The 25,114-nt window shown below is 39.6% G+C and overlaps 2 protein-coding genes across 2 annotated transcripts in view; one reads left to right on the top strand and one right to left on the bottom strand.

Moving 5' to 3' along the window:
* Positions 1-16,710, bottom strand: part of Mrtf (Myocardin-related transcription factor) — a 41,545-nt gene extending 24,835 nt beyond the window's left edge. The window contains exon 1 of the mRNA XM_064688405.1: positions 16,539-16,710. Within this exon, the coding sequence (XP_064544475.1) occupies positions 16,539-16,602 (64 nt within the window). The 5' untranslated portion in view covers positions 16,603-16,710. The remainder of the gene's footprint in view (positions 1-16,538) is intronic.
* Positions 16,711-23,371: 6,661 nt separating this feature from the next.
* On the top strand, positions 23,372-24,964 carry Non2 (upstream activation factor subunit spp27 homolog Non2). Its single transcript, XM_064688407.1, has 2 exons — positions 23,372-23,530; positions 23,616-24,964. The coding sequence occupies exon 2, from the start codon at positions 23,688-23,690 to the stop codon at positions 24,429-24,431; it is 744 nt and encodes a 247-aa protein (XP_064544477.1). The 5' UTR covers positions 23,372-23,530; positions 23,616-23,687; the 3' UTR covers positions 24,432-24,964.
* The last annotated feature ends 150 nt before the right edge of the window (positions 24,965-25,114 follow it).

Raw genomic sequence — 25,114 nt, forward strand, 5'->3', positions numbered from 1 at the left:
AAATGTACATATGTAAGTGGGCAAGATGGATACGAATATAAACCTCAAATTCTCGACACTTAAGAAATAACTAAATACTTAACACAGCGAAACATTTGTGCTGATAATGATTAATAAATTTTAGCGCTTTTAGTATAAAAACAAATATAAACAGCTGCCGCCTGCCTACTTATATGTATTTAGCTGTATTATAATTAATGTTTTGACAATAGAACCACTAAAAACTATAAATTGCTGAGATGAACACTAACAAAATGTGACATTTCAAGTGTGTCTCAGCTAGGCGAAACGATTATAGACTAGGTATAATTGAAAAAATTATTCATTTTCAAATTATTTTTTAAATTTATATATTTTTGTGTGCTTTTTATAAATATTAAGCACATTAAATAAATCTTAGTAGTATGTTTAGTTAATCGTCGAGGTCAGTGAACTAAATGGTCAGCTTAAGGCATTTTATATTTTAGTAAACCCCGTTTTAGAGTACTATTAAAATGAGAGTGCGCTCCCGAGACGGTTTTTCTTTGCGGATAATGAATATCTGGGCACACTTTTTGGCCATTGCTGCCAACATGAAAGCAGCCATTAAATCAGCTAATTTTCCATTAAGCCAAAACAAAGTTCATTTTACCAGCCATCAAAAACATAAATTATAAACATCACATAAAATACTCAATTAAGATGAGACGCAGCGCTCAAAATGTGAAACATGCACAAAAATGTCTGCAACACAAAAATGCAATAAATAAACAAAATACAACTGAAAAAAAATATGGGGAAAAAAAAAATAAAATTAATATATGAAAATGGCAAATGACGCTAGAAAATTTGACAGGCCCGCGACGGGAGGCAGCCAAAGTGCAGCGCCATTTAACACATGAGGCAAATTAAGAGCATAAATATATGCACAAGCCAAATAAAAGAATATCAAATCAAATGGGCATATAGTCAACGTCAAGCGGCCCACGTCTTTGAATGCAAATGCCAGCAAATGGAAAACTGGAGGAAAGTGAAAAGTCCGGCGACAGTCTGTCAGTCAGCGGTTGATACATTTGAATTGAATGAAATTAATTAAAAACCTGTAAATCTGCACGGCGACTGCAAAACATTTATGACATTCTCGGGCTGCGCAATAAAGTTGTCAAATATCCTGCTGCCCCTGCTCCCTTCCACCCCGACTAGCTGACTGACTGACTGCCTGACTCAGTAGATCCAAAAGATTATGATGGATGTGTGTGCGACATTTTGCCAATTGTTCTTGTTTTTTTCAGACGCGCACTTTGCCTTTGTTTAATACATTCACATTAATCATCATTGTTGATGCCCAGTGAAAAGAATATATATACTTATATGAAGAAATTTTCTATTTTATTTGCAATTTATTAGCGCTCAATTTATTTTTAATATCTGTAGACAAGGCGGCATTATTTATTCACATAACTTTTAATTAACACCCATTTCTCAATCATTGTCAACTGAACATTTATGTTATTAGCGAACTTAAGTTCAATGAATTTAAGTTTTTTTTTAAAGCTATAGCTGCACCTAAATGGACGAACCCCTTTTTCAAAAGCCATGCAGCTATTGAAACTTTGCAGCAAAGTTTTAAAAGCCTTATTATAATATCAAAGCTATTACTGACACAAATTGGAACACACAGAGACGCCCACACAAAGTTTTCCTGCACATATACTAGTATATATGTATGTATATATATACTCTTTGTATATATGCATGTATATCTATATGTGTCTCTAATTATGTTGTGCTACCTTAAGGCAGCGCGTCAAAGGTAAAAAGTTTGCTTGTCATGCAGAGAGGGAAGAAAAACGAGAGAGAGGGAGGGCTGTGAAAATGGAACGCAACAAATCTTGTCCAAAAATAGACGACAGCATTGGGGCAGCTTCAGCTTGTTGACTCTTGTGGCAGCCAGCGGTGCGTTTGGGTGCAAAAGTTGCTTGCAGAACTTGTTTACGCATTGTAGGTAAGTATTTAAGCTGATTTCGAATATGAATGGGAACAGAAGCTGCAACTGGAACTGGAACTGGAGCAGGAACAGATGTCTTTTTAACTTTCGCGTTGCGAGTCTATTGCACAAGGCCAAACGGAAATGGGCAACAGTTGTCAGCTGCCTCCTCCCTCAAACCCCCCACATGCTGCCCTTTACGTCTTTGCTCCAAATATTTACATGGTATGTGGACAAATTTGTATGTGTGTGTGTGTGCGTCGTGAAAATTTTCCACGATTTTCTTTTTGCCGTACGTAAATCAAATGAGAGGGCGCCGCTGCACATTTGTGCTTTGAGGGCAACTGTCAAAGGCATTTCACAAGCATTTCCAGCTATGTTCGGCCATTGCCGGCTACTCCTCAACCTACTCCTCCTCCTCAACTCAACATGAGAAGCTATTCTACTCACTCCCTATTGCACATTCTTGACTACCTTCAAGCTTTTCGCTTTGGTTAAATTTAAGCACAAAGTCAAAGTTATTTTTTGAAGAGTTTTTAAGGCGAAATCAGCACACACATGTTCACACACACACAAAGACTTTTACCCACAGGGTGGGCCCTTTATTATTTTTGTTTTTTGAAGTTATTTACATGTGCTGCAGTTGGCTGACAATTGTCAGCTTTACTCTACCGCAAATCCACCCCACAGATCCAGAACAGAAAACTTTTGAGCCCAATAAAAACGAAAAACAAAAGAACAAATATATATAAAATGCCAGCGGGTTTTTGGCGCAGTCAGCTAGTCAGCGTTTTTTATCAAGCGTTCAAATTTGTTGACAACATGTTGCGGCTGATTGTTAAACTCATTGCCATTTCTCGTTCTGTCTCCCTCGCGCCCTTTCTCACCCACTGACATACACACACTTTTACCGTCTCTCTTGCCTGCTACAGTTGAACAAATCGATTGATTGATTTCTCAGGTGTGTTCGATTGCGCTGACGATGTAGAGAATTCCAACCACAATGATTTTTATGCTGCGAACAGTACGGCCATTTTAGCGCCTTTCCCGCTAGATATATTAATGCCAAAAATGGCGGGTATCGTACTCATTTAACCAAGCTTTAAGTTCGAATTGTTTTTGATTAAAATACCGAATTATTCGAATCGTAAATCTAGCTTATAAGCAAGAGTGGAGAGTAATGTAAAGCTTTTAAAATACCGAAAGCTTTAATGTGCTTTCAAAGCTTGATATCAGTTATTATAATGCGAGGAAAGTTGTGTACGTTTTTTAATATATTAAGCTAGATGCTTTAATGTGCTTTTAAAGCTTCAGCCCACCCATAATCTCAAAGATTTAAGCCGCTTCACCCCACCCATTATTTCTACAAGAATAGAAAATGTAAACTTTCAAAAAGAATATTTCTTAATGCTTAAATTTGCCTTTAAAGCCTAAAACCCACACCCAAAGTAGTGTAAAGTTTTAAGATATAATGTTGCTTAGAGCTTTTATGGGCTTTTAAGATTATTTTATTTGCGAATCGTAAAATAGTTATAACTAAAACTTAAATAAACATTTTAAATCAACAATTACCGCCTTTCAGCTAAATGCTTTTGACTCTTTAGCTAGTGTTCCAGCCAAATTGTCTGAAATCAACTCTAACGAGCTTACAGCGTTTAGTTTTGTGTAACGCCATTTTGTTTTTATGAGCTTGCGTGTGCGATGTTTGCATTTGTGTGTCACTCACACACATACAAATGGTTCTGCTTGACTTGGCGCGGCTTTCAGTTGTCGTTGTTAGAAACGTGTTTGCGTTCTGGGTTTGTTTACGGCGCCTGATGGCAACACCGATTGTCAAAGTGTAGCAGATATTTGTGGGATAGATATGAAATAGTTGTGATGACACCGCGACTTGCCGCTATTTGCGGCTACTGTGCAAACGCACAAGTAAAATCATCAAGAGTCGAGACCAAGAGACCAACTGACTGACTGTCTGACTAATTGTCTGTCCGTCCGTTTTTCTGGGCATTTTGCAGCGACTTTCTAGAGCTTGGCAAACGTCAAAGTGATGCGCATTGAATGCGTTTGGTAGAACGACCTAAAACCTAAATACGGCGCTATTTTCGAAAGTGCTTTCAAGTACGCAAAAAATGCGCCTTGTCGTTTGATGTGCATCTCGTCTAGATCAGAACAGAACCGAACTGAACTAAACCGTACACAGCAGGGCAGAGCAGAGTGGAGAGGAGATCGGAGCGCGGCTGACCAGCGTACAAATAAACAAGCCACATCAAGTTGAACAATGCAGCCAAAAAGGGAAGGATTTTGTTTTGTTTTGCTTGCCACATTTTGTGGCTGGCAAATTAATTACGGCAGCCAAATAAAACTCACAGTCGAGTTGGCCAGCCCGTAAAAGTAAGAAAACAAGAAAGAAAGTCACAAAAATACATAATAACAGGCAAGCAATAACAATGCAGCAGTCGAGAGTGCTCGACTTACAGATACCCTTTAGTTCACCCGATAGGAAAAACTAATTGCATAAGTTCTGTGTAACTTACACAATTGGATATATTACTAGCTAACAACATTCGTGTACATTCTACATGTTGCATGTCACAAGCATGTGCGACAGCTTTATACCCTTTTTAGCTTTTAGCAGAGTATAAAAAACTACAAAATGCTGTGCATTTTTTATGCAGTCCAAATGCAGCAGCAACAGAGAACCGAGTCCTAAATAAACAAGACCAAAAACTGCACGGATACGAATTCGAAGTCGACTAAAACACATTTAGCCCCTCCACACAGCCCCGCTACGCTGACCCAACTTAACTTATCGCTCAGCCAAGACACAAGTGAAATTGCATTAGAATCTTTGCTCATGCATGGCCACAGCGTCCCACGTCTGTCGCCCTGTCCGCTGTTGCGACTGTGTGCCAAGTTATTTGCATTGCTAGCTGCTGATGCTGCTGTTGCTGTTGCTGCGTATCTTACAGATACAAGTGCGTGGCATGCGTATTTTTGCGCTTATTTGGGCTAAAAAACATTGCCGTTGGGCTCAACATGGCTGACACAATGCTTAGAGCCCGGCGCGCCCAGTGCGGATTTGCATGCTGATTCCTATGCACGATGTTTTCGCTGCCAGCCTTTTGGGGCTGACAGTTGGCCCGTGTCGATAAAATTTGTTGCTGCCCCGAGCTGGCTTAAGTGGCGACGTTGCTTCCATCTATTTTTAATGCTGGCCGATGCGGCCGGGCCAGCAGCAGTTCCTGATCTTTGTCTGAGTCGCTCTGTGTGTGTTGGTGTGTGTGCAGCACAAATAAAAACTAAATAAAGCAACTGAAAAATTGTTTTTTACTTGGCATAAAAAACCTTTAAACAACAAAATACATTTAGAAATGCACAAAAAAAAACACTCAAATAAAAAACATTTAAAAAAGAAAACTTAAATTATACAAATTTTTCCACTCTTGAAAAACCAACCCAATTAGCTATGACAAATCATATGCAAATCATATAAACTAATATTTTAGGTGCAAAATTAGTCATTAATTTATTTTTTCGGCATTCAGAAGATATGATTTTATAATTTGCTTTGATTATGGCCTTGCATAAGCAGGCTGCATAGCTTTTTTTATGGCCTCAACTAGCTGCTTTTAGCTTTACTATGACAAATTTCTCAATAATCTGGCCATTGGGAATATATATTTAATAAAAAGCTGGCAATAAGCGACAGTTTAAAATCAAATTACGCACATAATTTATATTCAAAGCCCTAAACAAGAACAAAGTCGAAATAAAACGAGAGGCAGACAACAATACACACACGCATACACACACACCACGCACACCCACTACATGGCACACACACACATTCGTAGCTAAAACCAAAATCGACTGCAAAACTTTTATAGTCCGCCCTCAACATTACGTTTGCCTCGCCTGCTACCAATTGCCACGTCGACAACTTTATTGTTGTTGTTGGTTTTGTTGTTGCTGTTGTTCTTGTTTGTTTGTTGCTTGGCTCGACCATTCAATATTTGTCCTTCATTTGAAAGTCAAATGCGTGATGGAGGCAAAGAAATCTGTTGCGCCATGCTGGCCTGCGACTGCCACTGCGACTGCGACTGGGACTGGCTGGGATTGGCTGGGACTGCGACGGGCTACACGGCAATGGGTATGGGAATTGGTGCTGGGCGACATTCACCGCCTAACCAAAGGCAGCAAAAAAGATTTTTATATAGGAAGACAAAAAAACACTGAAATAATGAAAAGCGAATGAAAACCGGCAGCAGACAAACCAAAGAATGTATGTGAAAAACATAACATAAATTCTAAAAGCCTGACAAGCAAATACACACATAAAAATGGCAGCCAGCGCACACACACACGCACACACACACAACAAAATTAAATAATAAAATAAAGTTGATATAAAAACTATGAACGCGAGGAGGCGTCGGAAATTGGTTTAAAAATAAATGCAAGACATATCCAAATTTATGATGATAATATCGCAAGCGTTTTACCTAAAAATCAATTGGAAGCGATTAAGGCACTTGAACACAGTTTAAGCAGTTAGTGCATGACTAAATGTATCACGAAATGTTTAATTTAACAATAACAGCTTGTAAACAAAACACAGACAAATGGGAAATGGGAAATGCGCAACTGAAAACCAATAAAAAAGTCAAATACCAAAACAGACAGCAAAACAAAATAAGTACGCAGCGCGTTGAAATGATCTAAACAAAAAAAAAAACGAACAACAACAAGAAAAAACCAAACAATTTATGCAAAATCAACAAAATTTCCACATAACATGGCCAAGTAACATGGCTCAAATGCGGCTGGCCATCAATTAGGCGCAAGGTGGCAAAAATCGAAATTGATCGCAAATGGGCATCTTGTGAATCCCAATTTCCACAAATTCATTTAATTGGGCTGTTACTTGGCCAAGTCCAAAAATGTACGCAAAGTCGCTAAAAATTCTATAAAAAAAAAAAAGAAGAAAATACTGTGGCGCCTCGCCTCATAAACATGGCCAAAAGGGGGGCGGGGATCGCTGCTGAGTTACATTTTCATTATGCTGCGTGCCATAATTTCCATATTTATTTGTTTGCTTTGAAATGAGGACACAAACGGCGAGCCGCCGCCTGCTAATGGCAGCAAATTGCCAAAATGTCAATGAACCAAAGTGTCTGCATATGGCTAGCGGGAAGGAGGGGGAGGGAGTCCGGGAGTCCGGCCGGGCAAGCGTCAAAACTGCCTGTTAATATCGAGCACAAAGTTCAACGCTTTCGCAAAAAGCAGATTGTCAGGAAACGATTTTCAATTAGCCGCCTGCACGCCTGCCAAACAACAATTCTGCCACAGCATATTTATTTTCCAAGAGATTTGGCCAAATACTTGCAGCCCGACAAAATCAACAAATGATAGCAACAACAACAACAACAGCAATAGCTACACGAACTGCCCCTAAGCATGGACTGTGCAACTTTGGGGGCGTTCACATTGTTGATCGACTTGGCGCGTGTGTTTGTCCAAGTTCTTGGCTTGAAAGCAGGGTGCAGAGGGGCAGCACTTGGCCTGTGTGTTTACCTTGCAGAGGGCAAGGCTTTGGATAAACTTTCCTTTTTAGCAAGATTGTGAAGACAGTTGTCACAACAATGGCTCAATCAGGCAACCAGAAGCTGTTGCCACAGGCCAAAGGTCTGTAACCGGCTTTGGGTTTGGCATTTAATCAAATAGCAGAAAAAAGCTCATAATATTTAATAATAGAATAATGAATTGATGGGAAAACAGATTACACGGCAGATAATATTAATAATAGTAATAACAATCCAACAAGCATTTAAGCACGTAGCCGCCATTTGAATAATTAACTTACAGAAGCTAATTAATAAAACTAATGCATTTAGCAATTCGAAAAGCTGGAACATTAACAGTACTTTTGCTGTTTAAAGTTCGTACAATATAAGCACGATTTGTACAATGGTAATAAATGAAATTGCAGATTTAACAAGTTTGCCTGAAGAGTTGTGTTGCACCTGATTTTTGTAAACATTTTTTAATTAAAGCGTCAGTTTTTTAAACCCAGCTCAAAGTAAAACTCATTTGCGGAGATTTGATCCTCCCTTCAGAGCATTAAACGTGAGTAATTCCAGTTAACAGGTCCCAAAGGCAGCTCAGCGCTGCGCTGGACCGCACACTGCGAGGGCTTAATACAACTTAAGCGCTTCAGCGCTAGATGGCGCCACAGAGCGCACAAGTGACAGCAGCAGTTCGCAGCTCGCATACGCCCGGTTGGCCGCTTGGCCAGCAGCCAAAAATGACTTTTTATGCGCTTTTTTAAGTTGGTTTTTAAGTTGGTTTTGTGTTTTATTTTTTTTTTTGTTGAGTCCTTTCTTTTTTTTGCTTTCCCCTACATATTTTTCAACTTTTCCATTAAGACAACAACTGGCTGAAGTCGACCTTTGTAGGTTGGTTCGAGACCACATTAAAATAGTTTGGGGATTTGTATTTATGTTGATTGCATTGTCGGGCCAAGTAACTGGCATATGTATGGCCAGTGAGTGAGTGTGTGAGTGTGTGCGTGTGTCCGTGTGTGAAGTGGGATTTGTGCGAGAAATTGAAAAGTTGATGCCACGTGCCTGCAGATTTACTCTGACTTGGACGCCCTTTAGCTTATGTGTGTGTAAAATGCAATTCTGTGCCCTGACATATGCAAAAAGTGCAAGCAACTATTACCAAGTGCAATGGGAAAAGTTTAGAGTTCAAAGAATCAAGTAGAAAGTGGTGCCCAGATAGAAATTGCTACCACATATCCACTTCAAAGTTAATGCCAGCCAAAAACATGTACGCATATCAACAACAAATAGCATGGCCAAGCACATGAAAACTGCAAACTTTATTGCCACACGCCGCTCGGCATCAGCAAGCGACATGCACCTGTTTTAACTTCAGTTGAAACTGCTTTATTTATAGACGAGTGCAGCGCCGGCTGCCTACTATTTGCCATGTTTGACCCACATCAAGTGCCTGACAATTTCTAGTTATTAATAAGTACATGCAGACAAGGCAGCCAAGGCAGTCGGAGGAGACTAGATTCCAACTCTAGACTAGCTGTGCCTCTGCCTTCACTGGAAATAACGTTATCAGGCTGCTCTTAATTAACAACATAATTGGTACACAGACCGGCTAATACTCTATGTAATTGCAGAAGAAAAGGCGCATTGAAGGTATAAAGTTTTGCTATCAAAACTTGTTGCGTAAAACTGAAGGGCAGGACTTCAACTGCGACGCACGAGAGTTCCAGGAAAACTAATTTGTAATTTGAGTAATTTCAGAAAATTCAATTTGCAATTCGAGCAACAATCGCCGTTAGGTATATTTATAAATTAGTTATCAGCAGAGGCTTATATCATTGTCATTGATATGTACTTATATAAAGATATATTTCTCACCAGCATAAGTTGATGCGCATATCGTAAGCTCTTCTAATAATAATTATAATTACTTGCAGCACATAAAGTCCACATAAATCTTGTATCGAACGCAACCGTAAGCCCGAATCATAATTCAGAATTACGTGAAATTTCTGATTATAGCTAATTGGACAGTCATGGCACGAGTTCTTCTCTGGAATTGTACATTTCTAGACGAGTTTTGTCTTCGGGGGAGGGGCGCATTGTGAAAACACTCGCGGGGGACTGCAGCGCCTGTTGGCAATTTATCTATATCGAAGTGGCATTAAAAATACAATGACCACACTTCTTGACGTGCCATGGTCAAATTTTTGTGCATTTGTCAAACTGAAAATAAATCAGAAAACAGAAGAAGAAACAACAAAAAACAAAAAAAAAATAAATAAAAAAAAGGACGCTAAACAAACAAACGCAACGCGAAATGACAAATTTTCTTAAGCTTTTTGGCAATTGTTTTCGGACTTTTTTTGCAGTCTGTTTATTTTCTGGCGCTTTCGCTTAGAATAAAGAGAGAAATGCTTCATGCAACCGAGCTAATGAGCAATGTGACACAGTTTTTTTACAGTGGTACGCCCACGTTTGGATAGATTAGGCTGTTTTTTAGCGAAGAGACTCAACCTCGATTCGATGACAGCGGAGGCAGTAGAAAATGTTGCCGTTAAAAATATCAAAATATATCAAAAATATAAAATGCAAATTTTATGCCACATTTAAAATAGCCGGCGCAATGTTTTGTAATTTATCAACGACCGCCCGCATAATGTGGCAGCGGGGCAGCGTGGCAAGGGGACGACGGCCGGCCAATGCGACGCGACGTAATGTGGGGCGTGGCAGGCGTGTGACTGCTGCTACAGCTGTGGGCAAACGCACGACGACAACGACGACGACGACAAAATTGTTGCACACTGGGTGCAACTGCAGCGGCGACGCCAATGCAGACATTTCTCGACACTTCTCTAAATAGTTTTGCGTGCGACGCAATGCGAGAGCAAGTGCAATCTGTGGCAAGAAGGGGGCTGGGTTGGGGAGCACACAGAGAGAGGGGGCCGGACTGACACACGGTCACTCGAGTGCCAAATGTCCCCGCACGCCATTAAAAATGTTGCGAAAATTACACAGCAAACTGAAAGGTGTTCTAATGAGGCGTGCGCCGGAGTCTTCACTGTATGCGTATGCGTATGCGTAAGTGTGTGTACGTGTGTGTGGGTGTGGGTGTGAGTGTGATGTGGGTTGCTTGAATAACTGTGGCATGAGTGAGATCTTTATGCACAAGAAACAAATGTGTTGAAGCATAAACTATGAGTAATAATTGAATTAGTTCAACAAGAGTATTTTTTACGATTAATAAAGAGCTTAAAAATTAATTACAGCGGGTTGAAATGAATGTTGATAGAGCGAGATGCATATAATGCCTTTAAATAATGGCATATATTAGCATTTAAATCTTTTAACAGCTTGCAAAGTTGTTTGTTCTATTATAAAATAACTTATCAATAACTTAAGGCAGCTTTAAATAAATGAAAACTTGGTACAATGAATCTGGCCGAGAGCTTTTCATTACTTTTAAAGCTACTAGTCGAGATTCTTCTTTAAAGATTCAGGCCATAAATCGTGAGCGACTTAAAAGCCCATTTCGAAACCCTAAAACCCGCATTAATTAAATTATATTGACTATCGCAGCCCAGCCTCTTGCCCAGTTAAATAGCCATCTACATGATATACAAGCACCTGCACAACTCCCGCAAATGTTGCGGACCAAAAAAACTCAGCCATTGGCCTCAATTTTAATGCTGCAATCCTCATTAAATGAGTTCAAAATCAAGGTCGCCCCAAGGGGCTTCAGCGAGACGGGCAAAAGGAAAAAAACATTCATGCTACATCAGCCATGTCTCAAAGCGAAGTCCATGCGATGCCATGAATACAAATTGTTGCATTTTACACAATAAAATAAAAAATAAAAAATAAAAGGAAAATACAACAACAACAAATTCATGGCATTCCATTTCAATAGAACGTCGCTACAGCCAAATGCAATGGAAGCAAAAAAAAACAGTAGAAGCTTATTAAATATAAAGCAATGTACAACATGGAGAACGACCTTAGAGTGGATATGAGTGAGGTCTGCGGCCGGGGCTGGGGCTGGGGTGGCACACACATGTTGCACGGCAACGTGGCTGGGAACTTCAACGGTAATTGCCAAGAAAAATATTTTTCAATAAGCAGCAGCACAGAAAGCGAAATGAAAAGAATTTAAAAATACATAAAAACAAAAAGAACAACAACAATTGAGAGGGCAAACAGTAAAAACACACCTGGAAATTGCCAAAGATTTCAACTCTCTAAACAATATCTCCACATGCACACTCTCTCTCTCTCTCTTTCTGTCTATCAAAATCTCTGGTTAATCCCAATAAAACTGGAATGCAACAGCTATACTCCAACTATTTCACAGCATTGCTGAAATTTTTTTTATTCCATTTGTTTATTTGCACAAACGCGTGAGCTTTCATTTCATTTTTCCGGCGAATTCCGAACAGTATTCAACGCTAATCAAATGTGGATGCTACACACACACAAAAATTTGTGGCAGTCGCTGGAAAACAAAAAAGATATATAGAAAAACGCGGCCTGTTGCTCTCTGTCGAACATATGTCTGCAATATGCAAAAGTAATGCACAAGCTCCGACAATGGCAGAATACTCGTAACAACCGTAAGCCCCAAAAATCCGCCCCCCCCCCCGCCCCCCCTTAGCCCACTGTCCAGCAATGACCACCCCCAAAGGCCATGCCCCCCATACTATACAGTGGTTTACATGAATTTTGACTTTGGCGCGCCGTGCGTTGCCAATATATTAGTGTATGTGTGAGTGTGTGTGTGTGTGTAAACATTGCGCAAAACCGAAAACAACAAAATTATTCATACGCCACGTTGTACCGCAGCCGCTTGGCACGGCGAAAGACGTCAGCGCAACGCGGCTGAATCAGACAGCGGCAGCAACGAAATTTGACTACAAAAATGGGCAAAATACAAAACAGAAACAACCGTTTGTGTGTGTGTGTGTGTGTGTGTGTGTGCCTATGTGTGAGAATGTGCCTGTGTGTGAGTGCGTGTGGCTTTTTCGGCAATTTTGCGGCATGTTTTTCACACTTTGGCGCGCAGCTAGGCAAAAAACAATTGAACACGCCGCCCTGGCTGCCATGGATATCAAATTGTTGTTGTTGTCGTTATTGTTGTTGTCGCTGCTGCTGCTGTTGCTGCTGTTGATGATGCAAGTGCAAATTAATTTGCCACTTTGTAGCGCGTCCAGCATGTATTTCAAATATGTTTTGTTGACTGATCAGCCAAAAAGGATTCGATTGATTTGCATTTTGGATTTACGTTCAAGTTTCAGATAGCTTAAATTTAATTAGCCTTATCATATAATGCGCAGATAATCTGAGTACAACGAATTACAATTAGGAAATTATTATAAAAATTGTTTGTCTATAAGGCAGCTTTGTGTTTTTGCAACAACTAAACAGAGATTTTTAAATTAAATTAAAGTTATTTATGTGTCAGTAGAACTTATTTAGTTAAGTGGTATCTAATGCAACTAAGTTAACAGATTTTTTAATTGCATTATAGATCTGTCAGAAATTCCATAAATGGAAAATAATCTAAGTAAACGGAATATGAAATTCTATGAATTTATACGACAAAAGGCAGGTTCTAGAGAAGATAAAACAATGTTAGATTTAATGCAACTATTTACAATGTTTACGTATATTTTGTTTGTTGAATATAATATGAATATTCTGTCTGTTATTGTCGTTAGATTTTGTGACGGGCTAAATTTTACATAGTCAAATTAGTGGGAATTCATAAATGTTCTGTAACATGTTTACAAAAACTGCTTAACTAGATAATGCCACATATTCCAGTGTTTTCTGCGTACACAACAACAACCACAAAAGATTACATCCTATTTCGTTTGAATCAAAATTGTCGAGCTGCAAACGTGCCGCTGGACAGGGAACGTGGCGAACGTTGGGGGCAATACTAAAAATAGCAGCAAAGGCGACACTTACCTAAAGTGTTTAAGAGCACAAATACAAACAAGCACACACACTTACGGACACACACACACACATCGAGGCAAACAAACAAAAAGAACACCTTATGCCCCACTCAACACTAAAAATTACATTGAAAATGGCCATAAAAAAAGGCAGCAAATGCCACAAAAACAACGCGCAGCGACTGCGGCCCTTTTGCTTATATGTATATCTCATTTGGCTTTCATTAAATTTGATTTTATTGTTGTTGTTGCTATTGTTGCTGCTGTCGATTGTCGCACGGCAGCTAATTCTGAGCGCAGGCTGCGCGCGCTTTGCATGTAAATAAGAAAAGTCATAAAAAAAGACGGCATTATGAAAATTTTCCGTTTAGTATACATATATGAGAGACAAAACTGCATTTAAGTGCCACGCCCACGCGGCCAGAGCAGCATCGCGATCAGGCTAATCAAATTGTTATAGCTAAAAGATATACATGTGTATATCTAACAAACTGTATAAAAATCACAACAACATTTTCGAAAAAAAGAGTGTCAAGGCTCGGTAGCAATTCGACGTTGGCCTGGCCCACAGAAATGAGTTTTTCTTGCGGGTTATTTGACTATTTGTAAACACTGCGCTTTGTTGTAAACAAGTCATTTATATGGCTAATGTCTGTTGATCCTCAATGCATGTTGTTCTTTTTGCCCGCTTTTTAGATTGATAAATTCTGGGTATTACAATAATTTATTTATTTTTAAATGCGTTTGATTTCGCAGGCAGCCGCAAAAGATGGAAAGTTACAACTTTTTATTTATTTGTCTGCAGCAATCAGAAATGTTCATCAAAAGTGCCTAAAAACTTGCTAACTAAAGGGCACAAAATAGACTGATTGATAATGGATAAGTTTTTCGCGCGATATTTAACATTTTTTCCAGCATAATTTGACTTATATTATGTAATATTTTTATGTAAATCAAATTCATTTTTAATATTTTTTTTATATTAAAATGATATGCGTACATATCACATATTTAATGTGATAAATGCGTATCTTAACAGCATATTTATGTGCTAACACATTTCTTATTTTATTTGTGAAATTTTATTTATGTTTTAAATATAAATATAAATTAAATATAAAAAAGTGAATAATAAATCCGATAACGCAAGTTGATTAAGTCTCTATAAATCTTAAACATTTGTATGCATTCTTTTACTTTAAATTTTTAATGCATTTAAAGCATTCTTAAAGCTTCTTCTTAATTCACACCTTGGCTAGAACCTGGGCTTATCTTTGAATATATCTAGTGCAAGTTTTAGGGAAGTTTCAACGTCTTTATCTGCGGTCCATTGACTGTATTTTATTCAAGGCTTTAAGCCGGCTTGAGCCCGGATTACCAAATAAGTTTTCCCTGAACTGAATCTTAAGCTAATCCAAAAGAACAGCTTTAAGAAGAAAAGCATCAAACATGTTTTGAATGAAAAGAAAAACGACTTTTTGAGGGTTCGCTCAAAATATAAAACTTTTAAGCGCGACCCAGCATCAAAGTATAAATAACTTTGACCCCAATCGTTGCATACATCTGACCATATTTGGTGAATTTAAAGTTGAGGTCAAATTTAGCCCGCATTTTGTCTAAGAAAATATTTATGGCTTTCAATATTTTCAGTACAACGGGCAATTATAAATGTAAAATAAGATTGTTTTACAATAAATTTGAATATTTTGCAAAGACTAAAGTTTTAGTTATTGGAAATGGAAAACAAAGATGGAAACTAAGTTTGCCAATTTTTAAAAGAGTTCAGGGATATGGAAAACTAAGATGAAAAACAAAGAAGTTTGCTAATTTCGAAATATGGGAAACAAGCTTCAAGAATCGAACTTAAAAACAGAAAGCCCTGACTATATTCTGTGCCATAGTTGACAAAATTTACATTGTTGCAGTTATTTTTGACAGCTCGCTCGCAGGAACAGCAGTAGGTGGGCGGGCAGGGGCTGGGTATTAAGTGGGAGGCCAATGGCCAGCAGCATTTAAATTGACATTGATCGCGTGCCAACGCACGGCTGTCAGAGCAGACCCACAGAAGCAGCCAGAAACCCTACCGAGACCGGCTGCAGCAGCGTCAGCCACAAGCTGCCTCATTTGTGGCAACACAAGTTTTCAAATTTACATAAACAAAATAACAACTAAAACTAAATCTGCTTTTATAATAGAAGACTCGGCCCATCTAGGCATACATTAGCTGAGTGATAAAGGCTTGAGAGACATCTCTGTATATATGTATATATCTTTAAATACATCTTAAAGTCTAGTTTGTTTTAAGCTATTTTTAAATGTAATATAATTAGTTTTGCCTATATTGTTTTGACATTTCCGGCTGTGTGAAAACATGCAAAAGGTATTTGTTTTTTGAAAAAAATAAAATATATTATGTATAAAATAAAAGATTGTTTTTTTTTACGGCTAATTTGTGGGCCCAGAGGCCGGTTAGTGTGGCTGTCATGATTTTGAAAATTTTAAGTAGACACGTCAGCGGCTTTTTAGTGGCAACAAAGCAGGAAAACCAAAGTGCCCTAACAATTGCTGGCGTTCCTTTTCCAACAACAACAACAAGAACAACTGAAAAATTGAAAATTAAAACAAACAAAACTAAGAGTCAAAACTCGGGGGCACAAAGTTAATGCCAGTCAAGACAATCAAGTGCCGACCGAGAGAGAGAGAGAGAGGCAGAGCGTGAGAGAGCCAGCAGCGAGAGAGACAGAGAGAGAGAGAGTTTATAGAGAGGTGGTGAGAGCGAGAGGCTGAGGCAAATTACGCATAAATCTTTCAATTGAAGCAAGCGTGCAATCAAATCGAAACGCTTTCGTCTAGAGTCCGAGTCCGAGCGTCTAGTGTTTGGATTTGCCTCCCAGTTAATTACCGCAGCTAATAGATACCAAAAGTGCGTGGCATCCAGGGATATATGTTGTTGGGTTAGTGAACTCGCCGGCGGCAAAGCGAACAGCAAGTATTATTATATTGTGACGTATATATATTTAATAGAGACTACATGTATATAAGTTCTAGGCATACCCTCACAATATTTGCAACATTTTGCTGGTGGCTCATCGTTGGTGGCATCGGCAATGATCGGCATGGTCCCGGTCCCGGTCCCGGTTCCAGCAGCGCTCCAATTTCCAACTGGCCAACTTTAATCGCTTGCGCTGTCCACGTCGCGTTACGTGTATTGGACTCGACGACGACGACGACGATGACGGCGACGACCTCACGACCAACACAATGTCAGCTGGCACAACATTTGGTTAAGCACAACACACCGATACACACGCACTGACAAGGAACGAGCACACAAACACAAATGCGCACTCAGACACACCGCACACACACGCACGCACGCACACACGCGAGACGCGCCTGCAATGGCTGTGGGTTGGGAGTTTCTTGATGAGAAACTAGAGGAAACCACCTGCCGATCGAAGAAATCGCTAGTTGCAAATCAAAATTAACTTTGCAAAATCTTTTCAACACTTTCGTTTATTTTGTTTTTGGAATGTTAACAGCATTTTCTGCACAGTTGTTCGTTCTCTCACACTTGGCTGGCCATTTGTCAGGCGCGACAGTATTACAGTTACAGGATCAATGGTCTGCGATAATGATCTTATCTGATCTGATCCGATCCGATCTGATATGATCTGATCTGAACTGGGTTCGCTTCGGTTTGCTACTGTCAGTGTCTAGTCTGTTTGGGGACGTCACGCCGTGGCTATTTCTAGTCTTTGGCTTTCACATTGCGCTTTTCCGTGAAAATTGTACGAGACGTTCAAACGTGAAACCTCCGCAGAGACCACTGAGCAGACACACACGGCACGGCCAGGCGTGCAACGGATCGCCAGAGATTTCGAACTTAGAAATATCCGACAGCGAGTGCGAGCGCGAGTGCGAGTCTCCCTGATCTTCGAAAAAAATGCTGAAAAAACCGACGAAAATTCTCAACGCGCATCGTCAGCAACTGTTAGATAATTTGGCGGCGGCGCGGCCAAAAAGTTTTTCACCATTTTCCTCAATGAAACAATGAACTTTCACATTTCGAACAGGCTGAACAACAACAGTTGCCTGCCTGCGGCATTGCGCTCACCATTTCGAAAAAATGTTTTCGAAAATAGCATAGGGCGGAGAGCTCGAGAGAGCGCACACAGCGCCACATTTTCGAAAAGTTTTCAAAAGTTTTTCTATTTTCTACGCTCCGCATTTTCGTTTGTATTTTACACCCTACACGCCAAGTTCTAGGCGGAGCATTCGGGAACTAACACACGGTTCGTACGCTAAGTGGGTTTCTGGGTCAAGGTGCGAGCAATTAGCAAATTTCTCAAGTAAATTGGATTTCTTTTTCTTGGGGAAGACAGGAGGCAGCTGACATTTCGAACCTCGATTCAGGTGCCTTGACGCAAGTTTAGCCAAGGTAACGCCTCAAGTTTCCATTTTGAAAAGTTGAAATTTAAGTTTTTTTCTGTTCAACACTGGTAGCAATTTCAAAAGTTTTCAGCACTGTTTATGAGAAGGGTGGCAATCCTTATCCCAAGGTTCGCTTTGTGTGGGAGTTGATCAGCTCCCGAGCTATAAACATCTCTTTTAAAAACAGTTTTAAATGTTCAAAAATAAAAAATATACAACCAAAAATATAGAAGACCAGAAAAATCTGGTAGGTGCTACATTATTTTTGATAAAACCATAAAAAGTTTTCGCTCAAGAATTTGAAATATTATGAATATGATCATTTTATATGATATGAATGCGTATACTTAACGGAGCACTGTTACTTAACTAAACAGTTTGAAGATTTATAATAGTATGTATTAATTATTTGGCAATGGGCCAACAAATCTTAACTACACACGGCAATACACAATAACGAAAATCCTTGCCAGGCAACAATAACAAAACACAGAACGACCTTGAAAAATAGAAAGAAAAAAAATACAAAACACAAACAGCAATTTTCTTAACAACTTTCGCCAGATCTTAGCATAAATTCGCATAAACAAATTCACAAATTGGCGAGCGCCAATTACCAATATCTAAAATATAATTTATATGATTTGCAGAAATGATCTAAACATTGATCAAATTGTGGGCACGAGTGGTTTATTAAACAAAAAGCGAAATCGTTTTGTGTGCAGCAAAACACCTGCATGACTAATCGCCCCCGCATCTCCCGCCCTGTTGCTTCACGAAGTAAATGGCATGTTTAAATTTAGCCGCCAGCCAAATAATATTTTTAAATTTAGCATAAATATGATTTCTATTCGAAATTTCTTTAGTATAGTGTTCAATAAAATATGTGGAATATATATATAAATATATATAAATATATATATACATATATGTATGCATATATACTTATAAAATAGATTTCGAGCGCAGCGTTGGCAAAAATAAATCGCAATCAACCGAATTTGCCGCTCCGCACCGCGCGGCTAAGAAAAATAGCAACTAAAAATAAGAAAATTGACTCAGCTTTGGCTTTTATTATTGTTGTTGTTGTTTTTGTTGATTTTCTTGTTGTTGTTGTTGTTGTTGTTGTTGCTATTTAGCGACAACATTTTTGTGCGCGAACAAAATTTTTAGAAATAATTTTTCAAATTTATTGCCAAATTGGGCGCAAGTCAAGAGACGAACGTCAACAACTGTGCCTTATGCACCTTACGTGTCCGAGCCGCCCCCCCCCTCCCCCTCACCCCACTCCACCTGCCCCCAGAACAGTGGGCGTGGTTGTTTATGTGACGGATTTACGTGGGCAGGCGCCTAGACTTCGAACTAATTACTCATAATGCACATTTAGCCAAAACAAAAAAAAGTTTTCACAACTATTCGCGCTGTCTGGCAAATTGTCGCAAACAATGCGCACATTTTTCACAGAAAAATTGCAATTTCCACACATTTTCCTCCATGCTCCAATGTCAGGGACAAGCCAGAGAGAGAGAGAGAGAGAGAAAAGTAAGGGAATTTATTGCACAATTTTTGACTGCGTGGCGGGTGGGCGTGGTTGCACAAATTTATTGTGCACATGTTTGAAAACATAAAAATATATGTGCAATGACATTTTGCAACCATAATAATGGCCCCTGATGTTGTTGCTGCTGTCAAGCACCTCGCCCAGGGTCAGTAGAAATTTGCAAATAGTTTTTTGGGGTTTTTGTTTTTTTTTTTTGTTTTTTTTTGGCTTATGAATTATGAGTGGGCCGGCAAACTTTATGGCCCACTGTGCACGCACACTTGGCCGCAGCTTTGGCAATTCGTTTTCAAATGTCTTTTTCGTTGCAGGAGGAGAAACAACATTTTCCTATTTATTTATTTATTTGCCTTCCAATTTTCTTTCGCATATAAATTATAAAGCGGGTAGCATAAAAAAAAAACATATAGAAAGAATGAAAAAAATAAAAGAAAATAAAAGATCGGCCAGAGAAACTGAAATCGAGCGCGTCAGAATTCTTGCGGCGTGGGCGAAGAAATTGAAAAACATTTTTCACCATGCGAAAGTTGCTCGACTTTTGGGGCTGCTCACTTTGACGTCGTTTATAATGACGAAATGGCGAGCATTTAGTTTGGAAAAGCCATAAACAAACAGTAAATGGCAGTGCATAGCAGGGATTTTTTTTAAAGAGATTTGCCAAATTTTAAATAAATCTGCAGTTAACCACGAAATGTGGAAACATTTACTTGTCTATTATTTTTAAGATAAGGTGGCAACTCTTTTAGAAACTAGCTAAAAACTCTTTAAAGCCACAGCGGAACAATAACTAAGCGCGGAACTAGTTCGTAAGTTGTATGGACTTTTTTTGCGCTATTCGTTTAAAAAGTCAGGTGGCAACTCTTTGAGAAACCATCTAAAAACTCTTTTGAGCCACAGCAAGAACTAAGCGGTTCCGCGGAACTAGTTCGTAAATCTAACAGCTTTAGTTGTTGTCTATTCGTTTAAAAAGTCAGGTGGCAACTCTTCGAGGCACCAGCAATAACAAAACGGTTCCGCGAAACTAGTTCGTAATTGAATAGCTTTTGTTTTGGGCTACTCGTTAATAAGAACAGCTGGCAACTCTTTTTGCGGCTGCAGTAAACACCACTTAAGAGAGTGGCAACTCTTTTTTAAACATTATTTTAAAAGATTCCTTTTGAAATATCAACAATTTTAGAATTAAGCTAACGTCTTTCTAACTGTCACATCTCTTGGCCCAAACGAATGACAATCCTCAACAGTTGCCTTTGTGCCCAGCGGGAAAATGGCTGATGGAAATTCTCAACTGTGCTGTGATTTCATAATCGGCGATAATTTATGTGATTACTTAAATGAGCAATGTTATGCGAAGAAACGAAACAAAATAAAACTATGCCAAGAACAACTAATTGGTGCACACAACAAAGAAATCCAAAAAGAAATATGAAGGCATGGCACAGTGCAAACCAAAAGTATGTGCACATGTGTGTGGGTGTAGCAGCTGCAACAGGTGCCAGCAACTGTTGTATATCAACTTTTAACGGCCACTGTGCGCTTTAACAACGCGACAACACGCCACAAACTAGCAACATCAAGAAAACACGACAACAACTCATTAATTGTGGCAAATAAAACTGCTGATGATAGCCGAACTTTTCATTAATATCACGAATATTATATTTTTTTATTAGTCTTATGGTATAATATTCTTGAAAATATAACTTTCGTTATATTTTCATACAATTTTACACAAAATTGAAATAAATTATTCTAATATGGAACTTTTTCCCGGTTAAGAGGAGCTTCCGATAATTTTGGGAGCTCAACTTGAACCGGAGCTTCGATAACTTTGATAATTGCTTCACGATAACTTCCGTGTTTTCGATAACTTGAACTAGAACTTCGTTTTGAGCTGAGCCTGAGACAAAGCTTCAAATCCTTAATTATTTGCTGCATCACAACTGCAGTGCTTCAATAACTTCGTTTCAAGCTGAACCTGAGCCACAGCTTCGATAACTGCCAGATTTTCGATAATCTGTATACACTTCAGCCATAGCCGATAGTTATTTTATGCAGTGATCGATCGCAATTCAGTGATATTTTGCTCATCACTGATGCTAGCGCTACGTTCAACGCCAGGCACTGCAATAAATACCAAAATCAACCAATAATATTACACGAAATTCGTATAAACAGATGTACGTGAAGCAATGTCAACGTTTGAATGCTCTTTTTACATACAAAATATATGCAAAGGCTCCAATAGGATTTTGTGGCACGTAGCGGAATCTTATAGGAATTTCTTGCCCGCAACAGGTTGGAATGAAACATTAAAAATCTTAATGTTTTGGAAAGAGTGTGCGGAATTCGTGAACTGTTGTTGTTTGTGTTATTGTTTTAATAATTGTTGTAGCTGCGGTTTACAGCTGTTTTTTCAAGCACTGCCAAGGGAAAATACAAAAGCCATAAAATCGTAATGGCCCGAAGACGACATCAAAAACCGCCGCCTACAACAACTGCGACAGGGTTGCACAGGGTTAGGCATGGTGGGTGGATAGCTTTTCGTGTTACAATCTTGCACCGAGGCAAGCAAGTGGCACACACACACACACCCTCCAATCAGCCACAATCAGCTACTTATAAATAAACGAGTACCTAGCAATTTATTACAGTAGTCCCTCGACAGAAGGTACTGTAAGAAACCGATGCTCTTTATGTATATTATAGAATGTTGTTATGCTGAAACTTTTTAAAATATTCTAAAAATAATGAATATTAATAACTGTGTAATATAATATAGAACATTCACATACATATACCCTTTCACATTTTTCATTCCCATTATGATTTTTAAATTAGAGATTTCCCAAAGTTGTAGTATATTCTAATCGGAATCCCAATTCGGAAAGTTCCAATTCGCGAGCAAATACTGTGTGGTTTTTATGTACTGTGATGAGATATGCTTTATGAGCTTTCCGATAGAATATTATTGTTCATATACAAGTTCATTTATATTAATTGTAAGCGATGTGTTTTACGCACGTACGCAACGAGCGACACCCATACAGAGACACACGGGCTCACACACACACACACACACACACACACGCGCGCTCACAGAACCAATGAGACCAGCCGCACATGCGACTTCATATTGGAAAAGGGCGTCGCAGCGAAGCCGGCAAAACAAAGACGCGAATATGACACAAAAGCGACAAGGCAAAAGCGCTGCCAATAAGAAAAAAAAAGCATTGCAAGCTTTTGCATTTATTTTACATACACAATTTGTTTGCCAAAAACTAGCTAATACTAGAACAACGCAAATAAAAAAATAGCTAGCTGCAGAGCACAACAACAATTCACACGTCGCCATCTCCAGGTTGCACCCAGAAGCAAATTTAGAAATAGAGCAACTACACTTACACGCACAGACACACGCACGCATACACTCATGTAAGCGGGGCAACAATAAAAATAAACAAAAGCCACATAAAAAATAGCAAAATTACCTCAGCGCTGCTTCTGCCGCTGCTGCTGCTGCTGCTGCGATTGTTGTTGGATTCCGTTCCCGTTTGCTGTGAAGGCGTCTCTGGGGCGATTGTTATTGTTGGCTGCGTCTGTCGCCAGTTGGCACTATGCGTCTGACACTTGCTGTGGAGTGCGCATTGACAACTTTGAGCACTGAGTTTAACTGGGAGCACACAATTTAACTAATTTAACGCATTTATGTTACTTTAATTTCGAATTTTATGCACAGACGTCGCGGAATTCACAAAAACACTTGCATTGCACACTAGCGCCGCCTGCAGCTGTTCGCGTGAACTAACAATCAGGTCATTTGCAAACAGTTGGCAGCCCTGCAGCAGGCAGAGTTGCATTGGAGACAAGCGCGATAGACATGCATTGCAACGCTAAAGACGCCATCATGCAGCTTGAACGTAGTGTATCCAGGCTTGTAAGTTGCAACCCTATTAAGACGCCGGAGAGGGTATAAAGAAAAAAGAAAACGAGCCGCTTAACTCTTGGACCGAAAAAACGCACAGGCAGCGAGAAAATATTATAAACATATTACAGGGTAAGCAACAGTAAAACATATTATTATTAGTATTGAATAAAAACAAAAACAACGTGAACTCACGTGTACTTTTCTCGTATTTCAGTGCTGACGAAACGTGTCTGGCTTCTGAGTCTGCGTCGGTCGTACAACAAAACGAGAAAACAACGAGAACAAAATGTCGGACATCTCCAGCACTCAGCTGAGGAGCGAAATCCAGTCTGTGCTTAAGGATGCAGATCTATCGACCATTTCGGCCAAGAGGGTGCGAGAGCAGGTGGAAAGCAAATTGAATTGCTCGCTGCTGAGCCGTAAGAAGGAGTTTGACAAGATTGTGATGGAGGTTATCAACGAACAGCAGGAGGAGGAGGACGATGACGATGAGGATGATGGCAAGGATCCCGATGCCGAGCCGCAGGACGATAGCGAGCCCAGCGAGGAGGATGAGGTAGCCAGCAGCAGCGAGGAGGAGAAAAAGAAGAAGCCGGCACCCAAGAAACGGCCACAGCCGACCAAGCACAAGCTGTCCTCCAAGAAGAAGCGCAAGAGCCTCAATGCCGATGATTCGGGCACTGAAAGCGATGCTGGCTCCGATTCCGACTACGAGGTGGTAAAGAAACCAGCGCCCAAGAAGAAGGCAGCCAAATCCGCTGGCAGCGGCTCCGGCACTGGTCGCAAGAGCACCGGTTTCACACGCGCCTACAATCTGTCCCCGGAGCTGTCGGCTCTCATGGGCGCCGACTCGTTGCCGCGCCACGAGGTGGTCAAGAAGGTGTGGGCCATCATCAAGGAGCGCGACTTGTACGATCCGAAGAACAAGCAGTTCGCCATATGCGACGATGAGCTAATGAAGGTCATGAAAGTGAAACGCTTCCGCACCTTCGGCATGCTCAAGCACCTCAAGCCGCACTTCCTTGACTAAGCTGCTGTTTGCAGCCACATGCCCAGTCCCATCCAGATGCAATTGGTGAACAAGCACCAACAACAACAGGCACGCACACACACATACATACACCCACGAGCACACACACACACACACACACATATATAAGGAAACGCATATACACATCGCTTAACATTTAGTTTTTTAGTCCCTTTGATTCCTTTGAATGCAAATTTTCGGCTCTGCGACATTTGTTTGTTCCATTTCTCGTTTTTTTTTTTAAGAATTATTTGCACGCGGTGTAGACGACGTCGTCGATGACTTATTTTGGGCTCGGCAAAGGGGTCCACCCCACCAATATGTTAGGATTAAACCTAATTAAGACGAATCTACAATACTTTCATGTAGTCTACGGCATTTTAAGTAACGAAAAAACAAAACAAAAATCAAGAATGTATAATTTTTTGTAACGTGTAATTTACAAATTATGGTAAAAAATATCAAAGAAACATAAAATTTTTAAGGCATAATATCAAATAAAAATAGACGAGTGATGCATCTGATAAAATAAACCGAATTGTATTCTCTTTTGAACTGGGCTCTAGGGGCTGATCAGAAAACCAAACACATTGCTCAATAAAACTTTTTTATTGTTTATATATTACTTTCACAATTTTCGCTTAAAGTTCAGTTGTTTTTTTTTTTTGTTTTTGACAAACATT

Source organism: Drosophila montana, unplaced genomic scaffold (genome assembly GCF_035044405.1).
Source record: "Drosophila montana isolate Dmon_TW-CO22-7 unplaced genomic scaffold, ASM3504440v1 contig_3213_1, whole genome shotgun sequence".
Classification (NCBI taxonomy): domain Eukaryota; kingdom Metazoa; phylum Arthropoda; class Insecta; order Diptera; family Drosophilidae; genus Drosophila; species Drosophila montana.

Excerpts from the sequence above, each read along its gene's own strand:
- Non2 (XM_064688407.1), top strand. The coding sequence starts at position 23,688 with ATGTCGGACATCTCCAGCACTCAGCTGAGGAGCGAAATCCAGTCTGTG.